We start from the raw sequence: 17,473 nt of genomic DNA, 5'->3' as shown, positions 1-17,473 counted from the left end.
AGTGGTGTAAAGTACTAAAGTAAAAATACTTAAAAGTACAACTTAAGTACTTTTGGGGGATATCTGTACTCGTACTCGTTACATTTTGAATGCTTAGCAGGACAGGAAAATTGCTTAATTCACACACTTATCAAGAGAACATCCCTGGTCGTCCTTACTGCCCCTGATCTGGCAGACTCAAACACATGCTTTGTTTGTAAATTATGTCGGAGTGTTGGAGCATGCCCCTGGCTATCCGTAAATAAAAAACATTTAAAATAAGTTTCCTTCTGGTTTGCTTTATAAGGAATTTGAAATGATTTATACATTATATTTAAAACCAAATACGTTTAGACTTTAACTCAAGTAGCATTTTACTGGGTGACTCATTTTTACTTCAGTAATTTTCTATTAAGGTATCTTTATTTTTTCTCAAGGTATAGTATCTTTACTTTTATGACAATTGGGTACTTTTTCCACCACTGATTATCATGTAGAAACACATTAAGATGAGTGAACCACATGATTAGCATCGTTTTTTTCATGTAAAGAATACATTTAAGTGCATGCATTAATAAATGAAACGTTTAATAATCTACTTTGAGAGGAAATAGCTAAAATGTTAAGATAATCGACATGGAACACCCATATTGACATGGCTCGAGCGCCCTCCTTGCGAAGTGGTTAATTGATTCCTTACGACAAAATAGCGATAAACGACACTTACCTCCGACAGAGATGGGACTTGATGTTTACACGTATGACAATGCACAAACAAAAATAGAAGTGAGAAAGTAAAAATACGTCTCAGTGACCCAAACAGCTTCCAAAAGCGTCTCAGCTCCGTCGCCATCATATGTCCAGCGACAGTCGTGATTCAAATCCTGTTTCATTCATCGCTATCTACATAATCACAACCCACATAGATAACTATGCCGCTCCAGCACTATGTTATTGATAGGTATGTATCTTATTATTCCTCATTAGGACGGCGAAACCCACTTTACTCGTGTGTTACTTTCTAGCTTTAGCCTTTAGTTTAGCCAAAGATTTTTTATAACTCACCCTGCCAAAGATCATTGTTCTATCTGTGACCCTGCTTACATCGCCACTTCCGGGTCGTCAGATTTTCCTGAAAAAAGCTTCACAACAAAAGTCTTCTATCTGAGCAATACAAGGGCTCTATGCTAAACGGTAAACAATATTTCTAACCACATCGGTAATGTCTCCAAGAATGTCCATGTCATGTGTAAAAATGGAACAAAAATGTCCATGAAATTGTATATATTTTGTTAACTTTTGCTTGACATATTACATAGTGTGGACATTCAGTGCACTGAGTCAGACAGAGATAATATAAATTAGGATGTGAATTTTATTTAATTGTATTACACAGTAGCCTATAGTGACAGACATGCCATATGACATTTTAATTTAAAATGGACGGTAGGGGCTTCTTCATTTGTTTTGAGTATTTTTTGGTGTTTTATTAGGATCCTCATTACAAAAGCAGCAGCTACCCTCCCTGGGGTCCACACAAAACATGAAACATGACATATTACAGAACATGAATAGACAACAGCTCAAGGACAGAACCACATACTACATGGGGGTGCTTCTTGCAGGAGGGTAGTCACAGAGCAGATGCAGTGGGATGTTTGTTCTGTTCACAATACCAAGAGTGTGTTCATGGAATTGAATAGGAAAACAATCAGATTAGACAAAACATTGTGAAAAAACAGGGGTGTAGCTCAGATGGCACTCTATTCCCTATATTGCACTACTTTTGACTAGAGTCCTATGGGGTTGTAGTCCTAGTGTCACAACACTTAGGGACCCTGGTCAAAAGTAGTACACTATAGGAAATAGGGTAACATTTGGGATGCAGTCATGGACACTTTTCCAAATGTAGCCTAAGCATGTCAGACGTACTAAAATATCAGTGCATGTTTACCTGAGCCATAACATCAATCCATTCAGAGCCACTGTAGACGAACAGCATGCGAGTATCTCTCCTCAGGACCATAACATTTTCAGATCTTAACTCCGACATCTCGCTCTCACCATTCACAATGTAAATCTATTGTTCAATTAATAAAAAGGTTAAAAAAGGTCTTCAATGGAAGGTTCAAAGAGGTAAAAAAAATTGATCACATGATTAAATGATTAAGACGTTTGATATCACCCAAACATCATGATGTTATCCAAGCATAGAAAGATTCTTATTATACACTTACAGATACTGCCTTATCAGCATTATATCTTCCTGTGCCAGGGATTGGCTTGAAGGAATTTGCTGTAGAACAATTACAAAAGACAGAAGGTCCTTTATGGCCTTTCTCCCCTCTGTGTCCTTGAAAAACATATACTAGAAGAAAACACAAGAATGTTTTTTAATCATATCAATAGCTGTTGACATAATATCTCATAATACATCATTTATACTCAGAATAATGTATATATAGTGCTGTGAAAAGTATTTGCCCCCTTTTCTAATTTTCTCTGCTATCGCATATTTTTTATACTGAATGTTATCAGATCTTTAACCAAAACCTAATATTAGATAAAGGAACCTGAGTGAACAAATAGAACAACAATTACATACTTATTTCATTTATTTCATAAGCAAAGTAATGCAACACCCAATGCCCTTGTGTGAAAAAGTTATTGCCCCCTTACACCCAGTAATTGGGACCCATGTCATCCAAAAAGTTATTCTTTTGAATAATATGTCCATAGAACATTCTTCCAAAAGTCTTGATGATCATCCAGGTGCTTCCAGGTGCTTTTTGGCAAACTTGAGTCAACTTTCTGGATGACATGGGTTATAACACTGCATTCCACAATAAGAACCTCATACCAACGGTCAAGCATAGTGGTGGTAGTGTGATGGTTTGAGGATGTTTTGCTGCCTGAGGACCTGGACAACTTGCCTTAATAGAAGGAACCATGAATTCTGCTCTGTATCAGAGAATTCTACTGGAGAATGTCAGGTCATCCGTCTGTGAGCTTAAGCTGTAGCGCAGCTGGGTCATGCAACAAGACAATGATCTAAAACACACAATCAAGTCTACATGAAAAAGGCTAAAAAGCAGCAAATTTGACATTTTGGAATGGTTAAAGTCCAGACCTAATCCTAATTGAGATGTTGTGGCAGGACTTGAAACGAACAATTGATGCTTGAAAACCCACAAATGTCGCTGAGTTAAAGCAGTTCTGCATTCAAGAGTGGGCCAAAATTCCTCCACAGCTATGTGAGAGACTGATCAACATCTACAGGAAGCATTTGGTGACACAACTAGTTATTGAGTGTAAAGGGGAAATAGCTTTTTCACATGGGGGAATTGGATGTTGCATAACTTTGCTAATTAAATATATAAAATAAGTATATATTTTGGGTTATTTGTAAACTCAAGTTCCCTTTATCTAATATTAGGTTTTGGTTGAAGATCTGATAACATTCAGTATAAAAAAAATATGCAAAAATAGAGAAAATCGGAAAGGGGGCAAATGCTTTTCACGGCACTGTAGGCCTACATAATAATGTATTGATATACACTGAGTATACCAAACATTTGGAACACCTTCTTAATATTGAGTTGCAGTCTCTGTCATGGAAAGAGCAGGTGTTCTTAATGTTTTGTATATTCAGCATACATACGATACATGATATCAATAATATACTTAACCTTCCCCTGGAGCACCAGTTTTTCCTGTTGTGCCCTGTTTGCCCACAACTCCATGATATCCAGTTAACCCATGCTGTCCACGATGACCTTTTATTCCCTAAATACAATATGGAGTAGTGCAGAACAACATCAAAGGAAGTTTGTTTAGTCTAACCTTTGAAAATGAATGATAGTTAATCATTATTGCCAAATTAATTATTTTCAGAAAAAACTGTAGGCTACAGAGGCTACAGAGACAGCAGAGACACTTTACCATTGTCCCTCTATGCCCGGGAGTTCCCCTAGGTCCATCCAGTCCTTGTAATCCAGTGTATCCTTTTAGTCCTCGGTCACCCTAAACCATTAAGCATACAACTATATAATCAAAAACGTAACCATTAAAATTGAAATATTTTGGCCACAAAATGCTTCTTCAATTAGACATTTTCAATGATTGCTGTTCATTGGCATTTCTCCAAATCCAGGTTTGCTGGCCTAGGGGTTTGTTTCAGCATCTTTAATGTAAGAGAATGCTGGCTATTCATTCACCTTCTGTCCATGGAGACCAGGCTTTCCAGTGGAACCCTGTTAAATAACACACAAGTTGAGGGTTGAGTAAAAGTACATGTGACGTTCCAATTGTGATTGAAACTTGATTGACAACTTACCTTTCCACCTTTCTGTCCCAGGTCACCTTTCAGTCCTTTCTCGCCCTGTTTATATCATAAACATCACATTTTCATGTGTCATTTTAGTTTACTTGGTGCTAGACATACACTATTATTGTGTTAAGTATATTATTTGTGAAACTATGAATTATTAAAGCAATAAAAGCTTACTTTTGAACCAGTGCGTCCTTGAGAACCCTGTAAAAATATACATGTACATTTGTTGTAAAAGCAGCGTGAAATATACCGGTAGAACACAGCATTAGATATTATGTGGATAATTTACCTCATGTGTTCCAGGTCTTCCAATGTCACCGAATAAACCACGCCAGCCTCTGTCCCCCTTCTCTCCCTAGCGATGAGTAAAGACACACTACAACTTATTTTGGATGTAGCACTCTCTATACCTATCCATTATTCAAACTACAGCTTATATACCAGAAAGGGAGCCCAATTGCATTTGAGATTGTGTCACTGACCTTTTGGCCTATGGGTCCTATCACACCAGGGGAACCATGGGTTCCCTCTTCTCCCTTTTGACCGGGTCGACCCTGCAAGACAATGTCCAGTCACATAACTGTCCCACTACTGAGTGTGTCTTTCTGATACGTTCTAGTGTCATTATAAAAAGTCTCATATAAATCGTATGTATTATTTTTTATTACAATGTATATATTCATACCATCTGACCCTTTGGTCCTTTGCAGCCCTTTAAAGAGAAACCGTGAAAATGAACTACATAAATAATAACTTAATAAAAATGGTAATTATTATTATCAGTTACAGTATATAGAAATCAAGCGAGTACTACCTTTTCACCCTTTGGTCCCCTGAGATATTCTGTTATATCCACCTGAAACAACAGTCAGCAAGAACATATGACAGACATCTAACTTGCATGTTACACTGTAAACCAACATAGTCTGAATTGTTTATGTGCTGTTTGCTATGTCCATTACCAGTAGGGCAGATGTCCGTGTCGATGGAGGAAATGGAGGAGGAGGTGGAGGAGGAGGAGACAGAAATGTTTTGCATTTTGGAACCAACCAGATATTCTTCTTACCTGAATAAGTGAATAAGGTAAGAAAAATAATCAAGTGAACAAGGTAAGACCCTTTTTTATTTTCTCTCTTTTAAAAAGTTTCATTCATCTCATAGTTCCTTATTTGTCTCAGTCCAGCATATTTTTATCGTCTTTTTATATTAAAAACACTACCAACAATAACTACAAACCTGATCGGAAGGATGGTGTAGCTTCTGTGAGTATGACAGTACAGCCCATGATGAGATGGAGTATAAAAGCATATTGCTTTGGCATGTTACCTCAAGATCTGAAAGCAAACACTTGCCAGTTAGTTGCAGGTCAACTCGTTAATATGACTACTGTATATCATACGCTGTGGGGCAAAGCCCAACCTTAATAAGGCTAGTTTTCCTGATATCTAGCCTCCAATAACTTGTAGCATAGCCATTAGCCAGCTATTCAGAGCATCAACACAGGAGTACTGCCAAAGACTGCGAAACCCCCCTACATCATCAACATAGCCTAAGATTTATATCTTATAACTACTTTCAAATGTAAATATTTCTATAGATCTTTTAAAATAACATCTACTGAATGTCTTACCTAAGCTCTGTTCCTGCCGTAGCAATACTGTTGCTTCTTTGATAGTCCTGATTGCAGGAGCCAATACTGTAGTTGGATCTCAAATTGCAAGCTTGCACCATATATCCACTTATCTCAATAAGAATGGAAGTGCAACTCTGGCAGTAGTTGAGTAAAAATAATTAAATCATGAGTAATACTGTTGCAGTGCCAAAGAAATACCGTTTTTTTGCCTTCAGTTCATCGGGCTAAATTCTCAGAATCTCAAAATGTGTCAGGTTGATGCATTTGCTACAAGGCTGATATGGTGGAACAATTGTAATTTATGATTTTTTATGTCATAAACCTTTTCTTAAAAAAAACCTACATCTCTTATAGTAGATGCTATTCCTGCATCTGCATATGCAATCTACAGTTCCTACATCCATTTTGATTGTTAAATTAAATATATATAGCCATTGATTCTTGAAGAATAGAACTTATACATGTCTTGTGAGTTTAGTTCACCTGTCGTACCCCATCAGAACCCAAAATACAATCTTATTTTACTCCAATGTTTGTAAACAATGTCAACATAAACATACAATGTATAGCTTCAAAACATGGTTAAAACTATAATTTTGATCTCATAGATGGTCAGTCCTTGCATCCATACTGTAGCTCTTGTTTATGAATTTGAGAGTGGTAACAGCTATTAACCAAAAAAAGTGGTGGGGTGCCCACTTTGTTATTATTTGAATTGTGCATTGCCCCTTTAACCTGGGTATTGGTCACTCTGTGTTCAGACAGAGTGCAGCTGATATTTGGCTCAATGCCCAACAGGCTGTAAGGTCACTGAAGTTGTGTATGTATGACACAATCATCACAGTTGTCTATGACACTGACCTTTACACCTTGTTACCTTTAGATGTCATGCTGTGTTGAAGGAATACTACAACCAAAAATTACCTTTAAGTATTTTATCCATTAGTCCACTGTTAATACAATCCCCCCAAATCATTCATGTCAGCAATCAAGTTTTCAAGATAAAGCACTGTCAGTAGAGATTTTTTTGGTGTTGATATATCATATGTCGCAAAACGTATAATTGAAAGGTTTTTAGTTCTTAGTTCTTGGTTTATAAACCAGAGTTAGACCTACACCTGGATTGATTTAAACTGGGTCTGTGAATAAATTCATTAGACCTTAATCTATGGATTTCACATGACTGGGAATACAGATATGCATCTGTTGGTTAGATACCGTGGATCAGAAAATTTGTCTGTATCTGGTGTGACCACCATTTGCCTCATACAGCGTGACACATCTCCTTTGGATAGAGTTGATCAGGCTGTTGATTGTGGTCTATGGAATGTTGTCCCACTCCTCTTCAATGGCTGTGTTCAAAATGGTTGGATATTGGTGGGAACTGGAACACGCTGTCGTACACGTCAATCCAGCGCATTCCAAACATGCTCAATGCGTGACATATCTGGTGAGTATACAGGCCTTGGAAGAACTGGGACATTTTCAGCTTCTTTGGTTGTGCAAACCCAGTTTCATCAGTGTCTGGCTAGCTGGTCTCTGACGATCCCACAGGTGAAGAAGCCGAATGTGGAGGTCCTGGGCTGGTGTGGCTACATGTGGTCTGCGGTTGTGAGGCCAGTTGGACGTACTGCCAAATTCTGTAAAACAATGTTGGAGGTGGCTTGTGGTAGAGAAATTAACATTGAATTCTCTGGTGGACATTCCTGCAGTTAGCATGTCAATGGCACACTCCCTCAAAACTTGAGACATCTGTGGCATTGTGTTGTTTTAGAGTGGCCTTTTAGTTGCCTTTTAATGTCCCAAGCACAAGGTGCACCTGTATAATGCTATTTAATCAGCTTCTTGATATGCCACACCTGCCAGCTGGATGGATTATCTTGGCAAAGGAGAAATGCACACTAACAGGTATGTAAAAATATTTGTGCACAACATTTGAGAGAAATAAGATTTTTGTGTATATGGAAACTTCTATGGTCTTTTATTTCAGCTCATGAAACATGGGACCAACACTTTACATGTTGCGTTTACATTTTTTGTTCAGTGTATACATTTACATATTTTTACTACTTTCGTTCAAGTTTCTGCTTTGTGATTTCCATCTTCATCTGAGATGCAAAGAGTTTATGATACCTTTGACCATGTTTTCAAGACGTGTGATATTCCTTATTGTTTTTCCATCTGTAACGGAAAGTTTAAAGATCATGTAGGTTTTCTGGTCCCAGATTTCAGTCTGTTTCAAGAGGAGAGTCACGTCAGATGGTCATTCAGATATAATGTCCATACATTATTTAAATTCTGTTTTATATGCTTCTGTCATCTATTAACATTTTAATCTGGAGTATTTGGGTTGAGATTTGGAAACAGAATTGGATTTTAATTCAGTCGATCTGTTGCCGTGCTGCGTAGACGTTGAGTAAGGATGGATCCAAAATCCACTATATATACAAAAGTATGTGAATATCCCTTCAAATTAGTGGATTCAGCTATTTCAGCCACACACGTTGCTGACAGGTGTTTAAAATCTAGCACACAGCCAAAGACAAACATTGGCAGTAGAATGGCCTTACTGAAGAGCTCAGTGACTTTCAACATGGCACCGTCATAGGATGCCACCTTTCCAATAAGTCATTTCATCAAATTTCTGCCCTGCTAGAGCTCCCCCGGTCAACTGTAAGTGCTGTTATTGTGAAGTGGAAATGTCTAGGAGCAGCAACGGCTCAGCTGCCAAGTAGTAGGCCACACAAGCTCACAGAACCGGACCGCCGAGTGCTGAAGCGCATAGTGTGTAAAAATTGTCTGTCCCCGGTTGCAACACTCAGTTCCAAATTGAGTTCCAAACTGCCTCTGGAAGCAACATTAGCACAAGAACTGTTCCGGGAGCTTCATGAAATGCGTCAAGCAGCCACACACAAGCTTAAGGTCAACATGCACAATGCCAAGTGTCGACTGGAGGGGTGTAAATCTCGCCGCCATTGGACTGGGGCAGTGGAAATGGGTTCTCTGGAGTGATGAATCACTCTTCACCATCTGGCAGTCTGACGGACAAATATGGGTTTGGCGGATGCCAGGAAAACGCTACCTGCCCTAATGCATAGCGCCAACTGTAAAGTTTGGTGGAGGAGGAATAATGGTCTGGGGCTGTTTTTCATGGTTCGGGCTTGGCCCCTTAGTTCCAGTGAAGGAAAATCTTAATGCTACAGCATACATGACATTCTAGACAATTCTGTGCTTCCAACTATGTGGCAACAGTTTGGTGAAGGGCCTTTCCTGTTTCAGCATGACAATGCCCCCATGCAGCCGGCTGCGACCAGGAGACCCATGGGGGCGGCGCACAATTGGCCCAGCGTCGTCTGGTTTAGGGGAGGGTTTAGCTGGCCGGGATTTCCTTTTCCCATCGCGCTCTAGCGACTCTGGGCTGGGCGCATGCACGCTTACACGGTCGCCAGGTGTACGGTGTTTCCTCCGACACTTTGGTGCGGCTGGCTTCCAGGTTGAGCAGGAATTGTGTCAAGAAGCAGTGCGGCTTGGCTGGGTCATGTTTCGGAGGACGCACAGCTCTTGACCTTCGCCTCTTACAGCAATGGGACAAGACTGTAACGACCAATTGGATACCACGAAATTGGGGAGAAAAAGGGATCAAACATGAAAAGATAAATAAATAAATGGTTTGTTGAGATCGTTGTGGAAGAACAGGACAGGCCTGCACAGAGCTCTGACCTCAACCCCATCAAACACCTTTGAGATGATTTGGAACGCCGACTGTGTGCCAGGCCTAATCATCCAACATCAGTGCCCGATCTCACTAATGCTCTTGTGGTTGAATGAAAGCAAGTCCCCGCAGCAATGTTGCAACATCTAGTAGAAAGCCTTCCCAGAAGAGTGGAGGCTGTTATAGTAGCAAAGGGGGGACCAACTCCATATTAATGCCCATGATTTTGGAATGTAATGGTCGACATACTTTTGGTCATATAGTGTATGTAGGCCTAAAAAACGTTGACGAACCATGTTATAGACTTTCAAAATAACAAACCGCCTAAGCTATTGTCACGACTCCCGCCGAAGTCGTCCCCTCTCCTTGTTCGGGTGGCGTTCGGCGGTCGACGTCACCGGCTTGCTAGTTGCCACCGATCGATGTTTCACTGTTTGTTTGGTTTTGTCTTTATTGTGTACACCTGTTTTTGATTTTCCCTAATTATGTTCATTATTTAAACCTCTGCATTTCCTATTTGTCTTGTCGGTGATTGTTTCCTGTTTTGTGTGTCGGAGGTGTTTCTCCGCACTATGTATTTTCCTATGAGAAGATTTATTGATTTTTCAAGTAAACACGTTTTGTTTACATTGATCCCTGTGTCCTGCGCCTGACTTCTCTACTTCTCTAAAAGGAATCCATTACAGCTATATAACTTTGACAAAGCGTGGGACAATATGTACTCCAGCCTAAGCTCTCCTGAAATTAGCTACCTAAACAGGTTAATATTCTGTACTGTTCTGTAATATTCTGTATAATCAAATTGTGACTTGTGACTGTGGTATCCATTTAGTTATTATCCACATTAGTGGCTATGTGTTGCATTTGAAAATGTGAAAGTGAAGGAATCATTGATAAGGAAAGGAAACTGAACATCAATACAAGGTTCTTGAGGCGAATAAAGAAACACAGAGTTGTTCACTAGTGCTGAAATCATGCTTTATTAAAACAGTAAAATAAAACTCAAGGAGGATGAATACAGTAGTAATTCTACATCAATAGACTCAGTTAAATCAAAGTGCAGGGCATTATTATTCATGCTTTTTGCTTTCTTTGTTTCACGGTAGATGGTATCACCATGGTACATTCACTTGATGGTTACCCTGACTACTGGCAAGGTGAAATTCTAAAACTAGAACACACTCACACACACAAAATATTACCTAACAATCCTCCAAGAGGTGGCACTGTTTCTGCAACGAAGTACTTGAATTGACTTTTGTTTTTTAATGGCCAGGTGATGTTACGTTTTAAAAAGCCAATTCAACTGTCCAATGCCAGAAACAGAGCACATAAAAATAGAGCTCAAAGTGCAGGCCGCTCGCACTTTTAGCATGTCATTAAAATGGTGGTATGACATAGTCAGTCTGAACACAAGACCTAGTTGTGCTACTTACATGAGGGTTTATGCAAACAGCACTCAGGGTCTTATGATCATGTTACAATTCATATGAGTATTTGTAATATTGCACCCACAGATGCACGGTGCATAACATTGTCTTTCTCTGATTTAGTATAAACTTCAACAGGGAGCCTCTCTACCTGTTGAGGAAATCTTAAGACTTCAACTTTTTGTTGAGGCACGGAGTTTAGTTTCAGGTTTTTCAGGGTATTCGTTTCATGTGAAACTTTCTCCTGTTAAACATTTAGTTCCTTTTGTTTCAGTTAATATTGTCATAAATAACAATTCATACATTTTCCATAACCGTTAAATTCGGCTATATACATTATGTACATGTCACAGAAAAGTGGTTCAAAAATCCTAGTCATAATTATCCAATATGGCACATTTTATAACAACTTTAGACTTTAGTCTAGTTTGGCATAAATTTATGTCAAGTTTGGTATAAAAATAGTTCATATTTACAAGAACAGAAATCCAGGTCTTTATCAAGTAAAGATTATTTTTGCTAATTCAATAAATAAAAAGGTACTGGAGGAGGGAAAATGGGGGATAGAAATTAGATGTTTACGTGTTTTTTATTTTTTACATGGATCGAGTATGAATGTTGACAGTTGCCATGGCAAATCCAAGCTTGTTGGACAGTTTGAGGGTGTACGCTCCGGCATCGTCTTCCTTCACACAGGGGATTACAAGGGTGGTGAGGTCCTCCGTGGTCTCGATGTGGAACCGGTCACTGTCTTCATCACACTGTTTCCCTGTGCGGGTCCACTCAATCTCAGGTGTTGGGTCTCCAGAGAAAGCACAGGACACGCTCAAAGGCCTTCCTAGCTCAATGCTGATATCCTCTGGGAGAAATTCGATTTTGGGAGCTACAGGGCAATGAGAAAAAAAGAAATAGGAATTAATTAAGGTGTCAACTTCTTACTGAAAGCAGAGGAACAACATACAATAGTCACTCAGACTATACTACTAATACCACTACTAGATGTATAGGTAAAGGTAATTCATCTCACCTTTACCAACACCATGAGTAAGAGCAGTCATTGAGGATCCATGAGTTGACATTGAACTAGCATGACTTGACATCATTTCACTTGACATTTTCATCATACTGCTGGAGCTCATGGATACCATTGATTCAGATGTCATGGCGGACATGCTAGCAGCAGACATGCTTTCGAATTGTCTTTGGAAAGAGCCTTCATGTGTCATTGATGCTTTAGACATTGATGCTCCAGCCATATGGACTGATGTGGCTGAGAAACTGTCACTGTGCAAGCTGGCAGCAGCAGCTCTTTGCTCCATTATAACCATTTTGGCAGGTTCTTCAACAAGAGCTGTGAGAATAACGCAAATGATGAGGTACATGGCTAAATGGTCATTTCTTGATGGAGATACTCAAATCCATCTGTGTATATTTCTATATGAATATAAACAAAATGGCATGTCCATTTTGTTAACATTCTATGGAAAATACTGGTAAGGAAAATTAAAGATTAGTCTTTAATTTAAGGTATTAGTAAAATTTTGAGACTCAAGTTTCATTTTTCAAAGAACTTGGGAAGCTTTGCATTATCACACTGTACTGTAAGCTGTTAATTAAACAATGGATTGATGAAGCAATGACAACTTACTGATGACGTTGAGAGATGATGTTGCAGAGCACTGTCCATATTTGTTTTTGGCTTTGATGGTGTATTTGCCACTGTCAGCAACTGTGGCCTCAATAATCTCCAGAGTGTATACATTTTTGGAACGGCTCAGTTTCGTGTTTGAGGTCATAGATATCTGTACCGAGAGAGACAAAATAATAACATATTTGTTTGTGTTTTGTATTAATCAAGTACCTATTCAAGTGATGTTTGTAACCTGACTTGCTTTGTCTGATTGCCCCTGATTGGATGAATACAGTTCTGTCATATTAAATGTAATTTAATTGAAGAAATCAAATCAAACATTATTTACAAAACTCTTTGTAGCCTACTCACCATTATGTTGTCCTTAAACCACTCGATTTCAGGGGCAGGCTCTCCTGCAATCTCACATGTGAACTTGACGTTCTGTCCTTCATTGACATTCTGAGAGCGTGGCTGCACAAGGAATGATGGTGCATCTGATCGTGCTTCAGTGACAGTAGTGTTGAACTGGCACTTGACAAGGCCATGTTCGGTTTTGGCTTCACATGTGATGACCCCCTGCTCATATTGGCTGACCTTTTTGATGGTCATAGTATGGTTGTTTCCAGACACACCATATCTGTAGTCCTCTGAGTTGGCCAGTTCCATTCCGTTCAGGATCCATCTGATATCTGAAGCTCTGGGGATGTTGGCTTTCAGGGTGAGAGACTGGCCTTCAGTCATGGCCATCTGAGTATGGGATGCCTTGATTTCTGTGTAAGACTCAACCTCCCCGTAGACAACTTCCTTTTTCAAAACTTGCTCTGAAATTTCTGTTTTTGTTGCAAGTGCTTTGGATTTGTTTGAGGCTAAGACAGAGAAAGAGATACATTGATTAGATATTAGGCCATATGCAGAATTATAAGGTTTATAGATACTGGACTTATCAAGAGATAAGTTGATTGAATAAATTGTCACGTCCTGACCAGTAAAGTGGTTATTTGTTATTGTAGTTTGGTCAGGACGTGGCAGGGGGTGTTTGTTTTATGTGGTTCGGGGTTTGTTGGGCTATGTGCTGAGGGGTGTTTGTTTTATGTGATCCGGGGTTTTAAGTATATTTCTATGTTAGTTCTAGTCTTTCTATTTCTATGTTTAGTTAATGGGGTTGACCTTCAATTGGAAGCAGCTGCTCCTCGTTGCTTCTGATTGAAGGTCCTATGTATAGGGGTGTTTTTGTAATGGGATTTGTGGGTAGTTGTCTCCTGTTTTGTGTCTGTGCACCTGACAGGACTGTTTAGTGGCGGTCGTTGTTTTGTATACGTGATTTGTTTGTTTTTCCTTCTTTTAAATAAATAAAGAAGATGAGTATACACGTTCCCGCTGCACTGTGGTCCAATCCTTACGACGCTCGTGACAGAACTACCCACCACAAACGGACCAAGCAGCGGAGGAAGGAGCAGCAGAGGAACTATGGGGACTATGTGGAATCATGGACATGGGAGGAGATCATGGACGAGGCAGGACCATGGCACCAGGCTGGGGAGTACAAATGCCCTAAGGAGAAGCTGGAGGCAGCCAAGGCATAGCGGCGTCATTATGAGGCATTATACGCGCCGATGGGCAAGTACGAGAGGCACCCCCAATAATTTTTTGGGGGGGGCACACGGGGAGATTGGCTAGGGCAGGCAGTAGAGCTGAGGCAACTCCCCGTGCTTATTATGGGGAGCGTGTGGAGACGAGAGCGCCGGTGTCTGCGGAAGTGCGCACGATCTCGCCGATGCACAGTCCGGTGCGAGTGATCCCAGCCCCTCGCAAGTGCCGTGCTAGAGTGGGCATCCAGCCTGGAAGGAGGATGCCTGCACAGTGCATCTGGCCACCAGTGCGCCTCCTAGGCCCAGGCTACCCTATGCCTGCTCTACGCACGGCAACCATCAGGCCTCTGCACAGCCCAGTTCGCCTTGTGCCAGCACTCCGCTTGTGCAGGGCTGCTATTACCATCCAGCCAGGACGGGTTGTGCAGGAGGTGCGCTCCAGACCTCCAGTGCTTACCCATGGCCCGGTGTATCCAGTTCCTGCTCCTCGTACTAGCCCTGAGGTGCGTGTCTCTAGTCTGGCGCCTCTAAAGCCAGCACCACGCGCCAGGCCTCCAGTGCGTCAGCCCAGTCTAGTACGTCCTGTTCCCGCTCCTAGCACTAGCCTTGGGGTGCGTGTCTGCAGTCTGGTACCTCCAGTACCAGCCCCACGCACCAGGCCTCCAGTGCGTCAGCCCAGTCCAGCTCGTCCTGCTCCTGCTCCTCGCACTAGCCCTGTGGTGCGTGTCCCTAGTCTGGCGCTTCCTAAGCCAGCCCCACACATCAGGCCTTCAGTGCGCAGTCCTCGTCCAGAGTGTCCGGCGACAGTGCCTCGTCCAGAGTGTCCGGCGACAGTGCCTCGTCCAGAGTGTCCGGCGACAGTGCCCCGTCCAGAGACGGCCCACAGTCCGGAGCCGAGAGAGACGGCCCACAGTCCGGAGCTCCCAGAGTCTCCCTTCAGCCCGAGGTCTTCAGCGATGCGCCATAGCCCAGAGACTTCGGGAGGGGTAATATTTAATAAGTATTTAGCGGGGGTGGACAGGTTAGGTTGGGGAGTAAGGCCGGAGCCTGATCCACCTCCATAGTAGGTGGGTTGGGGGGGGTGTAGCACAAGAACTGTCGGTGATGGTGGCCACCCTCCCCTGTACTTTTGGGATTTTTTTGTTGTGGGTTATAGTTTTGCTAGTTTTTTGTTTCAGGTGCATCCGGGGTCTGCACCTTTGGGGGGGGGGGGGGGGGGGGGGCTTACTGTCACGGGGTTATTTGTTATTGTAGTTTGGTCTGGACGTGGCAGGGGGTGTTTGTTTTATGTGGTTCGGGGTTTGTTGGGCTATGTGCTTATATAAGAGCGGTGTTTGTTTTATGTATTCCGGGTTTTTTTGGTCTAATGTTCTATGTAAGTGTATTTCTATGTTAGTTCTAGTCTTTCTATTTCTATGTTTAGTTAATGGGGTTGACCTTCAATTGGAAGCAGCTGCTCCTCGTTGCTTCTGAATGAAGGTCCTATGTATAGGGGTGTTTTTGTAATGGGATTTGTGGGTAGTTGTCTCCTGTTTTGTGTCTGTGCACCTGACAGGACTGTTTAGTGTCGGTCGTTGTTTTGTATACTTGATTTGTTTGTTTTTCCTTCTTTTAACCTCTTACATCTAGACGTTCCGCTAGCGGAACACCTGCTCCAATATCCAATGATGGGCGTGGCGCGAAATACAAACTCCTCTAAAATCCCAAAACTTCCATTTTTCAAACATATGACTATTTTACACCATTTTAAAGACAAGACTCTCCTTTATCTAACCACACTGTCCGATTTCAAAAAGGCTTTACAGCGAAAGCAAAACATTAGATTATGTCAGCAGAGTACCCAGCCAGAAATAATCAGACACCCATTTTTCAAGCTAGCATATAATGTCACAAAAAACAAAACCACAGCTAAATGCAGCACTAACCTTTGATATTCATCAGATGACAACCCTAGGACATGATGTTATACAATACATGCATGTTTTGTTCAATCAAGTTCATATTTATATCAAAAACCAGCTTTTTTACATTAGCATGTGATGTTCAGAACTAACATACTTCCGGTGAATTTACTAAATTACTCACTATAAACGTTCACAAAAAACATAACAATTATTTTAAGAATTATAGATACAGAACTCCTCTATGCACTCGCCATGTCCGATTTTAAAATAGCTTTTCGGTGAAAGCACATTTTGCAATATTCTGACTAGATAGCCCAGCCATCACGGGCTAGCTATTTAGACACCCAGCAAGTTTAGCACTCACCAAAGTCAGATTTACTATAAGAAAAATGTTATTACCTTTGCTGTCTTCGTCAGAATGCACTCCCAGGACTTCTACTTCAATAACAAATGTTGGTTTGGTTCAAAATAATCCATAGTTATATCCAAATAGCGGCGTTTTGTTCGTGCGTTCAAGACATAATCCGAATGGTAAAGTAGGGTTACGCGCACGACGCATTTCGTGACAAAAAATGTCTAAATATTCCATTACCGTACTTCGAAGCATGTCAACCGCTGTTTAAAATAAATTTTTATGCTATTTTTCTCGTAAAAAAGCGATAATATTCCGACCGGGAGTCGTTGTATCCGTTCAAAGACAAAAGAATAAAAACATGGGGTCGTCTCATGCACGAGCCTCAGTCCCATTGTCCGCTGATAGACCACTTAGCAAATGCGCTAATGCTTTTCAGCCAGGGCCTGGAATTACGTCATTCAGCTTTTTCCCGGGTTCTGAGAGCCTATGGGAGCAGTAGGAAGTGTCACGTCATGCCAGAGATCCCCTGTTTTGGTTAGAGATGATCACGAAGGACAAGATATGGTCAGAGAGGGCGCTTCCTGTTTGGAATCTTCTCAGGTTTTGGCCTGCCAAATGAGTTCTGTTATACTCACAGATACCATTCAAACAGTTTTAGAAACTTTGGAGTGTTTTCTATCCAAAGCTAATAATTATATGCATATTCTAGTTTCTGGGCAGGAGTAATAATCAGATTAAATCGGGTACGTTTTTTTATCCGGCCGTGAAAATACTGCCCCTTAGCCATAAGAGGTTAAATAAATAAAGAAGATGAGTATACACGTTCCCGCTGCAACGTGGTGCAATCCTTACGACGCTCGTGACAGAACTACCCACCTCAAACGGACCGAGCAGCAGAGGGACTA

At 41.0% G+C, this 17,473-nt stretch overlaps 1 protein-coding gene and 1 further gene across 2 annotated transcripts in view; both read right to left on the bottom strand.

Annotated features, from left to right (window-relative positions):
* Nucleotides 1-1,086, bottom strand: part of lmln (leishmanolysin-like (metallopeptidase M8 family)) — a 32,262-nt gene extending 31,176 nt beyond the window's left edge. Inside the window, exon 1 of the mRNA XM_014165188.3 lies at nucleotides 707-1,086. Coding sequence (XP_014020663.1) covers nucleotides 707-835 — 129 coding nt within the window. The 5' untranslated portion in view covers nucleotides 836-1,086. The remainder of the gene's footprint in view (nucleotides 1-706) is intronic.
* A 9,532-nt stretch (nucleotides 1,087-10,618) lies between these two features.
* Nucleotides 10,619-12,869, bottom strand: LOC100194700 (thiamine triphosphatase; the record flags this gene model as incomplete). The annotated part of the gene is given in 2 exon segments (NM_001139755.1): nucleotides 10,619-11,970; nucleotides 12,736-12,869. The product of NM_001139755.1 is annotated as a thiamine triphosphatase (mRNA).
* Nucleotides 12,870-17,473: the final 4,604 nt, after the last annotated feature.

This window comes from Salmo salar, chromosome 21 (genome assembly GCF_965601325.2).
Source record: "Salmo salar chromosome 21, fSalSal1, whole genome shotgun sequence".
Classification (NCBI taxonomy): domain Eukaryota; kingdom Metazoa; phylum Chordata; class Actinopteri; order Salmoniformes; family Salmonidae; genus Salmo; species Salmo salar.
The sequence above is the reverse complement of the archived record's forward strand: the minus strand, read 5'-3'. Positions and strand labels throughout refer to the sequence as shown.